The sequence below is a fragment of the Capra hircus genome, chromosome 3 (assembly GCF_001704415.2).
Source record: "Capra hircus breed San Clemente chromosome 3, ASM170441v1, whole genome shotgun sequence".
In the NCBI taxonomy this organism is placed as follows: domain Eukaryota; kingdom Metazoa; phylum Chordata; class Mammalia; order Artiodactyla; family Bovidae; genus Capra; species Capra hircus.
The window spans coordinates 41,839,698-41,857,575 of record NC_030810.1 but is presented as its reverse complement, the minus strand read 5'-3'; the positions used below and the strand labels follow the sequence as shown (position 1 = coordinate 41,857,575).

The window sequence follows — 17,878 nt, the reverse complement described above, 5'->3', positions numbered from 1 at the left end:
GAAGGGACTGGCTACCCACTTCCATGGACAGAGAAGCCTGGTGGGCTACAGTCTCCGTGGGGTCGAAAAGAGTCTACACGAGCCAACTCCTCAAAATAAATCATAGGGTTGGCCAAAAAGTTTGGATTTTTCTGTAAGAATCTATGAAAAAAACCAAACAAATGTTTTTGTTAGCCTAATAGGTACGTATATATGTATAAACATAGTTACCTATTGGTTCTATTTCTCTGGAGAATCTTGAATGATATGGAAAATATCTTTATATAGCTTTTTGTCTAGAGTTTTATTATCATTCAGTGCACAATAAAGATCAGATGTTTTGTCTTATCAAATTAGTATGTTCCCTCCCCGGGCTCCATGATAGTCCATCAAAAAAAAAAAAAAAAAGCGTAAGAAATACATAAAAACCTACACAAATGGATAAAATGTAGAAAAAAACGTAGGCCCATGGCTTAGAGAGGCAAAAAGGCAAAATGGTTGTCTGAAGAGGCCTTAAAAATAACTGTGAAGATAAGAGAAGTGAAAGGCAAAGGATAAAAGGAAAGATATACCCATCTAAATGCAGAGTTCCAAAGAATAGCAAGGAGAAATAAGAAAGCCTTCCTCGGTGATCAGTGCAAAGAAATAGAGGAAAACAGTAGAATGGGAAAGACTGGAGAGCTCTTCAGGAAAATAAGAGATACCAAGGGAATATTTCATGCAAAGATGCGCACAATAAAGGACAGAAATGGTATGGACCTAACAGAAGCAGAAGATATTAAGAAGAGGTGGCAAGAATACACAGAACTATACATAAAAGATAATCACAATGGTGTGATCACTCACCTAGAGCCAGACATCCTGGACTTTGAAGTCAAGTGGGCCTTAGGAAGCATCACTATGAACAAAGCTAGTGGAGGTGATGGAATTCCAGTTGAGCTATTTCAAATCCTAAGAGATGATGCTGCGAAAGTGCTGCACTGAATATGCCAGCAAATTTGGAAAACTCAGCAGTGGCTACAGGACTGGAAAAGGTCAGTTTTCATTCCAATCCCAAAGAAAGGCAATGCCAAAGAATGCTCAAACTACTGCACAGTTGCACTCATCTCACACACTAGCAAAGTAATGCTCAAAATTTTCTAAGCGAGGCTTCAACAGTACACGAACTGTGAGCTTCCAAATGTTCAAGCTGGATTTAGAAAAGGCAGAGGAACCAGAGATCAAATTGTCAACATCTGTTGGATCTGAAAAAGCAAGAGTTCCAGAAAAACATCCACTTCTGACTTATTGACTATGCCAAAGTCTTTGACTGTATGGATCACAACAAACTGTGGAAAATTCTTCAAGGGATGGGAATACCAGACCACCTGCCCTGCCTCCTGAGAAATCTGTATTCAGGTCAAGAAGCAGCAGTTAGAACTAGACATGGAACAACATTATGGCTCCAAATTGGGAAAGGAGTATGTCAAAACTGTATATTGTCACCCTGCTTATTTAACTTATATGCAGAGTACATCATGAGAAATGCTGGATTGGATGAAGTACAAGCTCTACTCAAGATGGCCTGGTGAAATATCAATAACCTCAGATATTGATGACACCACCCTTATAGCAGAAAGTGAAGAAGAACTAAAGAGTATCTTGATGAAAGTGAAAGAGGAGAGTGAAAAAGTTGGTTTAAAACTCAACATTCAGAAAACTAAAATCATGGCATCCAGTCCCAACACTTCATGGCAAATAGATGGGAAACAATGGAAACAGTGACAGACTTTTTTGGGCTCCAAAATCACTGCAGATGGTGATTGCAGCCATGAAATTAAAAGACGCTTGCTCCTTGGAAGGAAAGTTATGACCAACTTAGACAGCATATTCAAAAGCAGAGACATTACTTTGCCAACAAAGGTCCGTCTAGCCAAAGCTTTGGTTTTTCCAGTAGTCACGTATGGATGTGAGAGTTGGACTATAAAGAAAGCTGAGCGCCAAAGAACTGATGTTTTTGAACTGTGGTGTTGGAGAAGACTCTTGAGAATCCCTTGGACAGCAAGGAGATTCAAACAGTCCATTCTAAAGAAGATTAGTCTTGAATATTCATTGGAAGGACTGATGGTGAAGCTGAAACTCCAGTAGTCTGGCCACCTGATGTGAAGAACTGACTCATCTGAAAAGACCCTGAAACTGGGAAAGATTGAAGGCAGGAGGAAAAGGGGATGACAGAGAATGAGATGGTTGGATGGCATCACCGACTCAATGGACATGAGTTTGAATCAACTCTGGGAGTTGGTGATGGACTGGGAATATTGCATGCCGCAGTCCTTTGAGTTGCAAACAGTCAGACACGACTGAGCGACTGAACTGAACTGACAGTCTAAAGAACTATGATGTTTTTAAGAAGCAACATGGAACATGCATAGCTCAATATAATGTAATCAGAGTAGGCAATTAGGACATTCAGTTCAGTTCAGTTCAGTCACTCAGTCGTGTCTGACTCTTTGCAACCCCATGGGCTGCAGCATGCCAGGCCTCCCTGTCCATCACCAACTCCCAGAGTTTACTCAAACTCATGTCCATTGAGTCAGTGATGCCATTCAGCCCTCTCATCCTTGGTTGTCCCCTTCTCCTCCTGCCTTCAATCTTTCCCAGCATCAGGGCCTTTTCAAATGAGTCAGCTCTTCACATGAGGTGGTCAAAGTATTGGAGTTTCAGCTTCAACATCAGTCCTTCCAATGAACACCTAGGACTGATCTCCTTTAGGATGGACTGGTTGGATCTCCTTGCAGTCCAAGGGATTCTCAGGAGTCTTCTCCAACACCACAGTTCAAAAGCATCAGTTCTTCTGCACTAAGCTTTCTTTATAGTCCAACTCTCACATCCATACATGACCACTGGAAAAACCATAGCCTTGACTAGACAGACCTTTGTTGGCAAAGTAATGTTTCTGCTTTTTAATATGCTCTCTAGGCTGGTCATAACTTCCTGCCAAGGAGCAAGCATCTTTAGGCAGGACTAACTTCATGAGGCTTTCCATAGGCCAATTTTGAGTCAGATTATGGGGACTGGGAATTCTCTGGTGGTCCAGCGGTTAGGACTCGGAGCTTCCACTGCAGGGGGCTGGAATTGGTCTCTGGTTGATGCAGCCAAAAAAAGAAAGGACTGCAAGGAAGATGGTTTAGAAATTTGAGGGGCATGGAGTGAGGGGTAAATCAGAAGGAGGCCTAGAAATGATCTGAAGGTGAAGAGACACAGGCTGATCAAACCTGCGATGAGAGAGAAAGAAATAATGGAAAACCAGGTCAGTGAGGACAGAGGCCCATTGTGTTGACAAAAAGCTTGAGAAGAACCCTTTATTTTCCCCTGGGATAAAAACATAACAAACCACCATGCATATGCATGCATGCATGCATGCACTTGGCGTTGAGCTGGAGGATTGGGAGAGCTGAAGATTTCATTGTTTATTTGAGCAGGTACTCTGCACGGAGATGTAAAGGACCTGAGTGCCTAAGACTGCCCAGCTGTACAAATATGTGAAGAGCCTCACCCCATGCTTATATACCACACTTAAGGTGTGTGCTGACTTTCTAGAACCCAGTCTCTGTTAGCCTGAGGCCCTAATAGCAATGCAGGGATGAAAAAGAAATCACGGTAACCTGTTATCTACAGGATTACTGGCTCCTCAGTGGGACTGTCCTTCCAAAGCCAGCACACAGGGAACTCCGGAGGGCCAGCCTTGCCTTTGCCTTCAGAGACATCACATAGTTCAGGAAAATGAAGCAGCTCTTTAACGAGCCCAATTTTCTTTCCGTGCAGATGGCAATCCAGATTGGCATCTCAGATTGTGAAACAAATTTTTGTCCCACAGATATTGTTTCAAGTTCCCCAAAGGTGGAACATCCAGGAAGCTGAAAGTCATTCAGTTTCTCTGTCACCCATAAGTGTGTGTGAGTGCATGCCCAGTGGCTCAGTCTCAGTCGTGTCTGACTCTTTGCACTCCCTGCAGCTTGACAGGCTCCTCTGTCCATGGAATATTCCAGACAAGAATACTGGAGTGAGTTAGATTTCCTTCTCTAGGGGATTTTCCTGACCCAGGTATCGAACCCCTGTCTCCTGCATTGGCAGGTGGATTCTTTACCACTGAGCCACCTGGGAAGCCCCTCCCATAAGCAAGTTCCTCCTTATCAGAATCTACCCCTGACTCAAGGAAGCCTATTTTTCCATGCATAGATAAGCCATCTTTTTCTCCTTCTACTTAAAATTTGTTGTACTACCTCTCTTTCAGTGTTCATTTGTTTTTTTCAATAAATATTATTTGAGCATCTGCTCTGTGCCAGGCACTGAGCATACAGCTAATGGTATAAGCAACCAAGAAATGAGATACTTATGATATACTAAGAATATTAACGTTTATTTAGTGCTTTCTGAGTGCCCTGGTGGCTCCAAAGGTAAAGAATCTGCCTGCAATTCAAGAGACCCAGGTTCAATCCCTGGGTCAGGAAGATTCCCTGGAGAAAGGAATGGCTACCCATTTCAGTATTATTGCCTGGGGAATTCCATGAACAGAGGAGCCAGGCAGGCTACAGTCCATGGGGTCACAAAGAGTCAGACACAACTGAGCGACTAACACTTTGTGAGTACCAGTCACTATTCTAGACACTTTACATAAAATAATTTAGCTCTCCTAACAATAGAATCCTATGCCAAAGTTCCTATTACTATCCCCATTGTACAGATGAGGAAACCAAGACCCAGAGACATTGAATTACCTATCTACAATTGTACAGAAAAAAAGGAATAGAACCAGAACTATTATAAACTCAGACAGGGTGGCTCCTGAGCTTGCCTTCTTAACCATGCAGGTGGACAGAAGGGTGAGGTGCTGAATATCCTGACATAGAAAGTATAGGTGTCAGGGAGCACATGGAGGTGCGGGGAATGTAGACTTGTGTCTCAGAAAGGGCTGTATTTAGAGCTCAGATTAGATCATGTTAACCTCTTTCTCAAAATCCTTTAATGGCTCCCCATCTGGATTTAGAATAAAAGCTACACATTCAACCATGGCTTACAAACGCTCTGTGCCGTCTGACCTCTCTGGCTTTAGTCTGTTAACTGTCACTCTTATTCATCCAGGTCTCTGTTTGCAGCACCTTTTAGGTGTTAATTACTGTCTCCACCCACCCAGCTCCTACTCAAATTCAAGTCATTCATTTACAGAAGGCTTCCCTGTCCCCTCATCTATATTAATCCCAAGGATAACCAAGGGTAATGATAATCAGAGCAAACAGGAAATAATACTAAGTGGTAGGCAACATTCTAAATGCTTTACTTATAATACCATTTTAATTTTATAACAATCCAATTATGGGAAGTACGAGTACTGTTCCCATTTTCACAGGTGAAAAACATAGGCAATATTATATAGCATTCTATACTTTTCTCCAATGATAATCAAATGTATAATAATACTTTTCTCCAAAGTGATAATCAAATGTATAATCACATGTGTATTCATTTCATATTTCCTGGGCTGTAAGCTCCACAAGGTCAGCATTTGAATTCAATAACATTATTGTATTCCCAGTGTCTAGTACAGTGTCTTGTAAACAGTAGATAAATAATAAATGCTTACTGAATACATGAATAACAGACATTATGAGATATTTCTCTTAACACTTACACTTTACAATAAAACAGGCAGGTGACAAAAGAATTAAGGAAAAATCTCTATTATACAGTCTTATTGAGGCTGCAGATAACTCAGCTCTTTTGATTGCTCTCCTGTTGTGAAATTCTCATCACCCACTTTCCGTTCGTTATAACATCTGAGGTTTAGAGGGTGGTGGAGGCTGGGCAGCATGGTCTAGACTAGAAGGAAGGCCATGCATGGGTTTTTAAGAAACACAAATCTAGGTTTCAGTTCTCACTTGATCACTTACTAACTGCGTGGTCTTGAGTAAGCCCCATACATCTGCTGAGCCTCCTTTTCTAAATCTGTGAAACAGGGACCACAGCCAAACAGTTCAGTTGGGAGAATTAGGTAAGAAAATGATGTCTACTGAGGGTGAGCACAGTGTCCGGCATGTACCAGGAGTCGCTCTCCGGAGATCAAAGGCAGGCATGTAGGGTGTTGGAAACGACCTAGCATATTGGACAAGCAGCACTAGCCACACTAGACCCTAGGACATGAAGCCCAGAGAGCAACTGAGGGGCGGGGCCAAAGGCTGCATTAGCTGACCTAGCTGTCTCCACGGATCAAATGAGCTGGACAGTCGCCATGGACCCAGCTCACTCTGAGAACAGTCAAGAAGCGTGTGGGAAAAGTACACAAACCTCCCTCAGAAGGGTCACTTTTGGTCCCTGTCAACAGCTCGGACTTGGAGTAAGTCAAGACAATAAACCAAGACAAAGATCCAGTGAGTTCTGTTGCCTGTTCTCTATTTCAAGGGGACAGTCCCTGCTTTGTTTCTCTTCTCTCTGGTGAAAGCGCTGTTCCCTGAAATGCTCCTGGCTTCCGAGAACAGCTCTGGAGGCAACTCCGTAAACTGCTGGCCAGGGTTTGATGAGAAGCAAGCAAGTCGAACTTACCCTGCCCCATCCCCCAGGGTTACTTGGTCTTAAGGATGCAGGAGGGAGAAAAAGGAACACAGATGGTCCTCTTCCTTCCTCCTTCATCTCCCAATGTCCATATTCATCCCTGTCTAGGCCAACCTGACCTTCTCATCTCCCTCCCTCCCAATAAAGAGGAGAGAAGTGGGTAGGTGGCACGGGGGTATTGAGAGGGGCATAAAAGTCTTTCCAAATGGAGTCAAAGCCCCTGTGATGCTGACTCTGCTAGTGGGTTCTGCCTTCTCCCCAAACAGAAACTTTGCACCAGCTCATGCTGCTGTTCTCTGCTGAGCTCTGTGGGCTGAAGAACCTGCACCCCTGCAGGTTTGTGCCCAGACCTGAACATGCATTTATGTACAACCGTGACGGTTGTGTAGCTATAATTATTCTGTCCTACAAAGTGAAGTGAAGTCCTTTCAGATTTATGCAAACGAAAATTTTCACTTAACTAAGATCCAGTTTCCGCCTGCATGCTGAGTCGCTTCAGTCATGTCCGACTCTGCGACCCGACGGAGTGTAGCCCGCCATGCTCGTCTGTCCATGGGATTTTCCAGGGAATAACACTGGAGTGGGTTGCCGTGACCTCCTCCAGGCGATTTTCCTGACTCAGGAATCAAATCCGTGTCTCTTGTGTCTCCTGCATTGGGAGGTAGATTCTTTACCACTAGCACCTCCTGGGAAGCCCCAGGATCCGGTTTGTGCATGCATGCTAAGTCGCTTCAGTCATACCGGACTCTTTGTGACCCTATGGACTGTAGCCTGCCAGGCTCCTCTGTCCATGTTTATCAGCATGCTAGTTGGACATTCTTCTTTGCAGTCTGTTTTTAAGAGAAAGAGCCACACTTGTGTCCAGTTACATTTGGGAACAGGTCCATTCTGCCACTAGCCCTCTTAGCTTTCCACTGTATGTTCTGGAGAATCCTACTTTCAGCTCTAAATCTATTTCCGTATAAGCAAGTTTCATGGTTTCAGGGTGTAAGGATCTTTCAAAAAAGAGATTGTTTTCTAGACTGTATTACTGTGAAAGAGAAGTTGGTCAGAAAATTTTAAAAAGATCTCAACAAAGCTTTCTGTTTTGGTTTCCTACTAATGCCAGCAGGCCTGGGCTCTCTCCTGTCACATACTGACCAGCTGCTCTGTCCTGGGTGCTATGGGAAGTGTGTTACACAATACTTAGAATACCGACTCTAATATTGACACTTTTGAAGTGCCAGGAGCTATTCTAAGTGTTTCCCACTGGTTTGTGTATTCAATTCTTACAACCAATATATGAGCTCTGTACAATATCCGTCCCAATTCTGGAGAGGAGACAATTGGGACATTGTCCTAAGGTCACACAGTGGTGGAGCTGAGATTTGGGAGAGGCAGTCTGGTTCCAGAATCTTTACTGTTAATCCCTATGCATAGTTTTTCTCATTTAGTCCATACAGAATTCCTATGAGATAGAATACTAAGATAGCCGTCTTCCAGATAAGAAAAGTGAGTCTCAGTTTTCTGAAAGGTTGACCCATGATCTCGAGCTAACTCAACTCAATATAGTGAGTACCTACCTTGTGCCAGGCTCTAGCTAGACAGGAAGAGCATAGTATAGTGTGAGAAACTGGTCATGTTTAGTTGTTTTCATTTTTTTTTTTCTCATTTCTTTTAACACCGTCACTTCTTGCTGAAGTGATGGATAATAAAGAGTTCATTTTGAGGGAAGAAAAGTCATCTGTAGGCAAGATTAGCCAGGAGTGCTTGCACTGGGCACATGCCTGAGAGCCAGAAGATAATTAAGCTTGCCTGAATGAGGCCAACTATGAGCCTCAGCATCCTTCCAATTCTTTCTGATTCAGGAATGAGCATTTACTCATTTGTCTTTGTTCATTTCATAAACATTTATTAAGCATCTACTACATTCCAGACTTTATTCCATAAACTGGTGATATAAAAAAAGAGGACTCATACTTGATTTGGGACATTCTTAGTTTAGAAGAAGAGAAAATGAAAATAAAGATTACAGCATGACATATTAAGTGCAGTGGTAAAGAATCGACTGGCCAATTCAGGAGACATAAGAGACACGGGTTTGGTTCCTGGCTTGGGAAGATCCTCTGGAGTCAGAAATGGCAACCCACTCCAGTATTCTTGCCTGGAAAATTCCATGGACAGAAGAGCCTGGAGGGCTACTGCCCATGGCGTCATAAACAGTTGGACACGAATGAGCACACACACGTATGACATGTACAATAATTAAGATTTTGAGCTAATTAAGATAATAATTGAGAGTGGTTTGGGTGAGTTGCAGAAGATTGCATATATGCTGACATCTGAATGACAAAAAATGCACTTTCCAGATGGGAATGGATAAATGAACTCTTGAGTCTGCCCACAGTGCAGGAGACCCAGGTTCAATCCTTGGGTTGGGATGATCCCCTAGAGAAGGAAATGGCAACCCACTCCAGTATTCTTGCCTTGAAAATCCCATGGACAGAAGAGTCTGGCAGGCTACAGTCCATAGGGTCCCAAAAAGTCAGACATAATGACTAAATCACAAACCAAAGGAACTCTTATTTACTAAGCACATAGCTATTAGGCCCTGCATTGTACCTATATATTTAGTTTAATCCAATAACCAGAGAGAATAAAGAACTCATTCACCATGACCAGGTAGGAAAATCCCTGAGCTGAACATGTGAATATTTTGGGGAAAGGGCAACTCGGGCATAGGGGACAGCATGTACAAAGGCAGGAAGGCAAGAAGATCCTGGTGTAGTTGAAGGACAGTATGTTCAGTGCATCTCAGCCATCAGCTGTGCATGGGGGCAGGGGGGAGATGAGGACAAAGAAGGAATTAGAAGCAACATCCTGAAAGACTTTGCATAACTGGTAAGAAGTAAGGATCTTATCCTGAAGGTGAAGGTTAACCAACTCAGAAAACAGCATAACTGGGTTTTTAAAGAATAATTCTAGTACCAGAATGAAGAGTGGATTGAAGTGGGGAAAGATGAAAGATAATAAACCAAGTTGTAAGGTCCCTACAATGGCTTGCTGCTGCTGCTAAGTAGCTTCAGTCGTGTCCAATTCTGTGCGACCCCATAGATGGCAGCCCACCAGGCTCCCCCGTCCCTGGGATTCTCCAGGCAAGAATGCTGGAGCGGGTTGCCATTTCCTTCTCCAATGCATGAAAGTGAAGTTGCTCAGTCGTGTCCGACTCTTCGCGACCCCATGGACTGCAGCCCACCAGGCTCCTCCATCCATGGGATTTTCCAGGCAAGAGTACTGGAGTGGGGTGCCATTGCCTTCTCTGCTACAATGGCTTAGGAAGGGAAAATGAAGCATTAAACTGAAGGAGAGGAAATTGAGAAGGAAAGGAGGGGATATGATCAGAGGAAATGACTAAGAATTGTCTGTGGGAGGCAAGGAGAGATATTAAAGACAGTGAAGAGCCACTAAAGCCTGGAATGTGGGAAAAAGAGCAGTGATGGAAGGGTGGATGGGTCTGGGCCTCCGGATGAACCCAAAGGGGTTACTAAAGGTGACTGGATGTCTGGCATTTCTGTACATACTTGCTGAGAAGTGTGTACACACTTACTGATAAGGAGTGCAGGGAGGAAAGGGACAGGGCGAGGCATCGAGATGAGTGCTAAGCCAACATGGAGGGTTGGGCAACCAGATATGAAGAAAGCTGTCTGCTCAAGATGGTTCCAACTCTAGACTGGGAGGGGGAGAGAGAAAGTCCAGGTGTGAGGGGAAAATTTGGCTCCGAGTCCCGGGGCTCTCCAGGTTAATAGAGCTGTCAAGAATACCCAGAAAGAGACAGCTGTTTCTTGAAGGGCTCTCTCCGACACGCTGGGGAGTTGCAAGACCAGGCTTGAGGCAGGCAGCAGCTGGGGTTTGGGAGGACACAGGCATGTGGGCAGGACTCTGCAGATGAGGTGGCTGAGAGAAGTGATTCTTTCTTCCCAGCCTCCTTCACCCTTTGCTTCAGAGCCCCAGCGCCACAGCAGCATGCAGGCTGCATAGAGATTGATTCATAGATGAGGGGCTGCAGCTAGAAGCCACACAGAAGTAGCAGAGAGGACAGAATTGTGTGTGTGTGGGTGCGTGTGTGTATGTGTGTGCAGGAAACTGTCTTATTCAGGGAACTACCAAGCAAAGTCTTACAGGCAGACAATAGTGAGTTACCTAGATAATTTATGCCACCAAATAAACACCAGGACAGGCTGTATCCAGCTAAAAGTGACACATTTTTAAAAGTGGGGTGTCTCCCTTTGGAGTCTCAATGACAGGAGATGGTTTAGCATACAAAAGCTTCAGGCAACAATACCTATGAATCTACCAGAGCCTACTGTAACCAAAGAGAAAGAAAGGCCGGAACTAAAATGCAAAAGAAAGAAAAAAACTGTTTGGAGATAGGTCTGCTACAGTATAAACTTTTCCCTTTCTCTGGTGCACTGCTGTAGCAAAACCTGATGGTTGTCTTTGTAAAAAACGTGTCTGTATCTAGGTCCCTGGCAGTGATTTGCCTCTGGGAGGGCCAGCAATCTATTTAATGACTCCATTGACGTCAATAGCATAACTGAAATACTTACTAACATGCATGATTCCAACTTTGAGGGGGGAGGGTGGGTGGATGGTGTTTCTCAGCAGTACAAAAACACGAAGTGGAGTCAAGGTGGAATGGACTCCAGTCTTTTCAGCAAGTGAAGATGAGATGCTAGGGGTCTCATCAGTTCCATTTAATGGGAAGAAACATTCACACTAAATTTAGAAACTAATTTCCAACTAGTGGAATAGCCGTTAATAAGCAGGGTATTATTTTTGGTAATGTTTGCTCAAGGGTAACATTTTAACCATTAGCACTTTAGTTCACTTGTCAGTGTTTTTTGCAACTTACCCTTACCTAATTTTAGACACATAGGGAATAATTGCAAATCCATATAAATAGCTCAGTGTTGATGCCCCGAGATAAATGTATAGAGGACAGCTAATTCAGACAAAAGCAATTCTTATAAAACAACCATTTGGGGAATTATTCTTGGAATGACAAGGGCTTTTCTAGTGCATCTGCCCTAACGTTTTGTATGCAGACTGGCTAAACACTCAAGGTGAATACTTAGGGCAATTATCCCAACAGTCCAGACCATACAACATTCAGAACAAAGAAAAAAAATAATCTGACATCATTAGCTTTTAATTTTTCTGCTTTCCTCTCTTACTTTCTCTCTCTCATTCTTTCTTTTTCTTTGTGCACGCCTGCTAAGTTGCTGTAGTTGTGTCTGACTTTTTGCAACCCCATGGGCTGTATAGCCTGCCAGGCTCCTCTGTCCATGGGATTCTCCAGGCAAGAGTACTGGAGTGTGTTGCCATGCTCTCCTCCAAGGGATCTTCCTGACCCAGGGGCTGAACCCATGTCTTTTCAGTCTCCTTCATTGGCTGCTGTTGCTGTTAAGTCACTTCAGTCATGTCCGAATCTGTGAGACCCCATAGATGGCAGCCCACCAGGCTCCCCTGTCCCTGGGATTCTCCAGGCAAGAACACTGGAGTGGGTTGCCATTTCCTTCTCCAATGCATGAAAGTAAAAAGTGAAAGTGAAGTCGCTTAGTCGTGTCCGACTCCTAGCGATCCCATGGACTGCAGCCTACTAGGCTCCTCTGCCGTGGGATTTTCCAGGCAAGAGCAGGCAGGTTCTTTACCACTAGCGCCACCTGAGAAGCCCCCTTTCTTTTGTAATTCCCTCCAATTTCTCCTTTGTCATGCTGGCCACAGCCTGTGGTAACAAAATTGATTTTATTAGTATTTGTTCATAAGTGTTGTAACCCTGCTTGACATTTCTTGCTTAATGTGAAAACCAAGTTCTGCTTGTGTTGGGCTTCATTTCCAGTCATCTGACTCAGATCAGCTCTCAGGCCACTGCTGTGTTTCTCAAAGAGCCCTTCACTCGTGCACACACAGTCTATCTCTCAGTCTAGGCTCTGGCAGCTCTGACAAAAATTGAGAAATGAATCAAGATCATGACTTTCTGAATTTCTTACTTTTTGAGTTACTCCAAGGTACCTCATGGAGCCTCTTGTTTGCTCCTCAAATAGACCCTGTGTCTGCCACACCGACATGAACCTCCGGGGGGATGTTCATAATCCAGCAAAGACATGGAAGAAATTCATACTGAGAAATAGGCTTCTTAGGAGAAAGTTTCTTCTGTTTTATCAACCAGTAAAAAGCCATTTCCTCCCTAGAGTGTCCTGGAAGACACATTTTAGAAGAAATGGATTCCCATGAGTACTAAAAAAATATTAATTAAGTCTGTTTCTCACTTAGGCCAACCTATTTCAGACTTGCTGGAAAGCCCTATATTATCTCATCCTATTTCTCCATTCACAGGCTTTTCTTGAAATACAACTAATTGACTGGTGTTGAAAATCCCCATGAATTGAGATTGTGGATAGCCAAGGTGAGAGAGACTTTGGGTCTGCAGCAGTCTAGCCTGAAGTCCTCAATGCAATTCTCTAATCATCTTTGTGACACAGTTTGCTGTCATTTCTGATGACCCATGGCCTTGGGGGCTGTTGTTTATAACGTTATATGGGTGATGTTCCTGCTCAAATACATTCATTAATAAATTTTGGAAGAATAAAATTAGCATCAAATATTTCACCTTACACATTGATTTGGCTGCTAAAGTGCTCTGTATATGATTTTGTTGTTCAGTTGCTCAGTTGTGTCTGATTCTTTGCAACCCCATGGACTGCAGCATGCCAGGCTTCCCTGTCCTTCACTATCTCCTGGAGATTGTTCAAACTCATGCCCATTGAGTTGGTGATGCCATCTCAATATAATATGTAATATCATATAATACATCATATATGACACATATTATTAAAAATCAAGTCACATTTATAATACTCAGAAGTGCTGGCCATTGAAAGGAATACTTCCCTAATCCTTTTGCAAAGCAAAGATCATTCTGTAAATGGAGTGAACACTTAATAATTTATCCTTTCAGTATCTTCTTACTTTCATGATATACCAGTGATCACTACTGAAATCCATGCAAAAGCAAAGAATGGTTTGGGCAGAAAAACTAGAACATTTATCACAGACACACACACAGACATATTGATTTTCCTCAATTATCTTTTTTTTTTCTTTTGAAAACAATTCAGGGGCCTGATATCTTAAGAATTACTTCAACTTTCCATTTTGAATGTATACAGATGACAGAACCTTAGCTCCTGCCTTGTGCTGGAGTGTTCTTTTTTCAGTTCTATTTTTTGCCCTTTCTGTTCCAATCCTTACATATCATGTAGAAAAGGCCTGGAATTCATGCCTGCGAAAAGGCAAAATGTGATAAAGATTGAGATGCTCATTAAACTTCATAGCATCAACATTTTCAACACCCCCAGGAGGATTTACTACATTTTCTCCTTAATGCAGGAGCATATGATTTCCACATTGCTCTATTTTCTGGGTTTTAAATCCTCTATTATTCTACTCTGGCGTTCCTATTTAAAGCACAAAATGTCAACTTTTTAGGTTTAAGTTTTTTTGTTCAAAACCTATAAGAATGACCATAGAGATTTAGATCGTGCAGCTATACAGTATGTTTCAAACTTCTTTCAATTTTGATGTAATAACTGATTTTTTTTTAAATGGTAAAAACACACAGTTGAATACTTTTTATAGCCATGGAGATAAAATACTGACTCATTATTAAAATTTAATTTATGAGCTTTTTCCTCAAGACAAAGTCCCCAAACTTTATGTAGTTCTCCTGTTCAGTTTAATTTTTACCTATCTTCCTGCTATGTGAAAATAACCATGCAGAAGCATCTTAAATGATAAGGCGATGAATAAGGTATAGACAGCCCTTGCCTTCAATAAGCTCCAATGAAGGAGGCACATAAGCCACAAATTGTAGTATATTCTAGAATGGAATTCTTTCCATAGCACACAAAAAAGGGAACAATTACACTGATTCTTTTTTGTTTTTTTTTTTTAAACACTGAGGGAAAAGGTATTGCAGACTGAGAGGCTGGATTTGATTTCCCTCATGAATTTACTCAGTTACTGATCAATTTGTAAGAGCATATGTACCAGTTTAACCACAGTTTTTGACAAATAATTTTTAAAATAGATTCCATTTCCTTCATTTAGATTCTTTAAAAAAAAATGTTTTTAAAAGTGAAATAAAGGTTTCCTCTGGCTTTTCTCCATCACTGTGTTAAACTTGCTTTTTGCACAAAAATATAGTTACCTAAGTCAGCCAGACTTTCACAACAACTGGTTGTTGTTAAATCTGTTTAAATTATTGTGGGTTTCATGTATCTTTTATCTTAGATTTCAATAGAAATGTGTAAGGTCAGCATTAGTGCTAATAAATGAAAACCTAATCTCATTATCATGATAAATAATTTTTTAAAGTAGCACCCCAGTTTTCAATTTTTTTTTGTGCTGCAAGCTACTTGTTTTTCATTCCCCTTTAAAGTTTCTATTTAAACACACCTCTTTGTCATATGCTGATAAATATTAAAATAACAGGAAAAATCTGCTTGACTTATTTAAGCTGATAATAAGAACAAAACACAGGATGTGTGTGTCCTCCTTCCTTTTTTGACTGTGGTTAAGCGTTAAGAAGGTTTTGAAACCTATAATTACGTAATAATTGGTATCACTACATTCTCTTCCCAATGAAAAGTCAGGATTTTTGTAGTTTGCCACAAAGACAGACAAAAACAAATTGCCTAAGTATTATTGTCATTTCTTTGGTCCATTGTTTTAAAAGAATTTAGCAAAAGAACTCTCCAGTTGCCAAGCTGTATTGTGCCAATAATCACAACGTGATCTTTCCAACAGTATCTTTGGCTAATGAGCTAATTTATAGAACTCGAAATATCACATATTTTCCTAATGTTTGTCAGTATTCATTATAAGAAAAAGAAAACATAGTTTAAAGATTCAAATTGCTGTCAAAAGCATCTTGGGAAATTTGGCTAATAGAAATGGGAGTGACAGTGTCTCATGAGTGGGCCAAGATGATGAAATGATAGGAGTTTCAAAACTACCCGCTTTGATCTCCAAGTATGTAACACCAGTTATACGTTAAAACACTCTAGTTATTTAGTTTCTTTTCATAAAACTTCTAAAGGAAATAGTACATCAGCACATCAAGGTTTTTAAAGTTCATGGATAGATTACCATTTTGTTTAATTTCATGTCTTGGAACTTGATGTTACTTAATATCTTCCTTTTATTCTTGTTCTCAATCTTTTTCTCATAAAAATATTTTTAAGGCATGTACCATAAATACTTCAGAAGCCAATGAGCCAATGGGACCCCCAGCTTTTGTTCTCTACTTTTAAAAGTTGGACTTGTGTATTATTTCTGTTATATGTATGACCATCACACCAGCAAGAAAACACAGCATCTGAGCAAGAAAGATCATGAAGAATAAAGCAAAGGGTAACACAGAAACCTGTGAGGCAACATTAGGTGTTAAATGGAAACACAGACGCCTATGAGGCAACATTAAGTGTTAGGTGATCTCAGCGTGAGTTCATCTGACTTGTTTCTCCTGTGGTTCTACTCAAGTCCACTGCTCTACTAGTGGGAGAGATTCAAGAGGAAAATCTCCATTTCCCACTTTAAAACAATGGCATCTAGCTGGTTGCATCTTATGCAAGAAGAATCTCATGCTCAGCACATCTCCAAGATAGCTGTTCCTTCAATGTGGCCCTTCCTCTCTGCAGCTCTCAACTCCATGTGAGAAGCATATGCACAGCATTAACAAAACAAGAGGTTAGGTTTCTTTTTTAAAAAAACACCTTTGAGGAACAAAGTTGGATGACCTCCAAGGGAAATGATTTGTGACCTGGAAAAAGCCTTTGGTTTCACACCTGGAAAGGATATAGATTCAAGTGGGATGTATAGTTGACGCTAAGAGGAAAACCACTAACATTCACTGCAGGGCCCTTAGGCCAATGCGGGGGCACCTGGGGCCTTTGAGGTTAGCTCTCCCGGAGTTCACTGGGGCTGGCAAGCTGAGGTCAAGGTTGCACTCCGGCTCTGGTTCCGGGAAGCAGCATGACCACACATCCATCACATTCTGAAATCAGAGGCATGCATATGATGGGAAAGTTATTTAATGCTGCTTTTCATTTGGTTTCATGTGGACTACAGTAAGGTTCCAGTCTGCCTTTGAAAAAAGTCACCAAGAGACAGATTGGGAGCAAACAAATGCTATTATTCTAGAAAAGGGTCTAGAAAAGAGGTACATTTATTATTTTGAAATATGGAGATAAGTCTGATGACATGGCTTACCTGGCAAGTTGACTCTGGAGACAGATGGCTGACCAGCAGCTGGAGACCTCCTATGGAGAGGGAGAGAAAAGAAGGCCTGAGTCTCTGTAAGAATACCCTTCCCTGCACCCCCTGATCACAGAGGAGTTTTCCAGGTCAGAATGAGCTATCAAATGACATCATGCCATCTCCGGAAGGCAGGCTCCTGTAACTCGGGTGATGACTGTGATTCTCACATCCAGATGGCCTGGAATTTCCCTCTGCCCAGCCTCCTGGATGCTCCAACACTCCAGGAAGGAAGTCATTTACTCCAGGTCCCTAACCAGTCCTTCTGTTTTAGATTTCCCTGCCCCAGGTGGCCCTTGAAGTTGATACACTTGATCAGAAATGACATCAAATGTAAGAGCAAATCTCAACTCCTTTGGGCAGTGCTTGAAGGAGAGGGACACTTAGACGTGAATAGGTCCAGGTCTCCCATTTTTACACCTTAGAAACCTGAGAGCAGAAGAAGTGAAGTCACTTAACCAAAGATCCCTGAGCCATTAGGAACAGTCATCCAGGTGGCTTAATTTACGGAAAGGTCTTTTCATGGTAGAACTGGGCATTTTTCTTGGCCTACTCAAGTTGAGAGTCAGATGAAGCAAGCAGATAAGCCCATGCCCCACAATCACAGGGGTTCTTTCTCCTTTTCTTTCTTGTTTTCATTTCTTCTTTATTCATCTTTTATATCACCTGCCCACAAACCCTAATTTTCTTGCCATCCTTCTCATGCTTTGCCAGGCTCTCCAGGATTCCCGGTGCATTGTTGGAAAGCCTCCCAGAAACAGGAATGAGCAGCGGCCCTCAAGCTTTAGGGTGCACAGAATCACCTGGAGAGCTGATTAAGACACACTGCTGAACCTTACTTCTAGGGTTTCTGGTTCAGTCTGCCAGCGTTGGGCATAAGAGTCTGCATTTCTAACTCATTCCAAGTGATACTGATTTGCTGGCCTTGTTGCTGTTGCTGTTCAGTTGTTCAGTCCTG

General features: G+C 42.1%; 1 protein-coding gene across 2 annotated transcripts in view; it reads right to left on the bottom strand.

Moving 5' to 3' along the window:
• Positions 1–17,878, bottom strand: part of PDE4B (phosphodiesterase 4B) — a 613,613-nt gene that overhangs the window by 108,791 nt on the left and 486,944 nt on the right. For both annotated transcript variants that reach the window (XM_018045231.1, XM_005678304.3), the window contains one exon: positions 16,876–16,925. In XM_018045231.1, the coding sequence (XP_017900720.1) occupies positions 16,876–16,925 (50 nt within the window). The remainder of the gene's footprint in view (positions 1–16,875; positions 16,926–17,878) is intronic.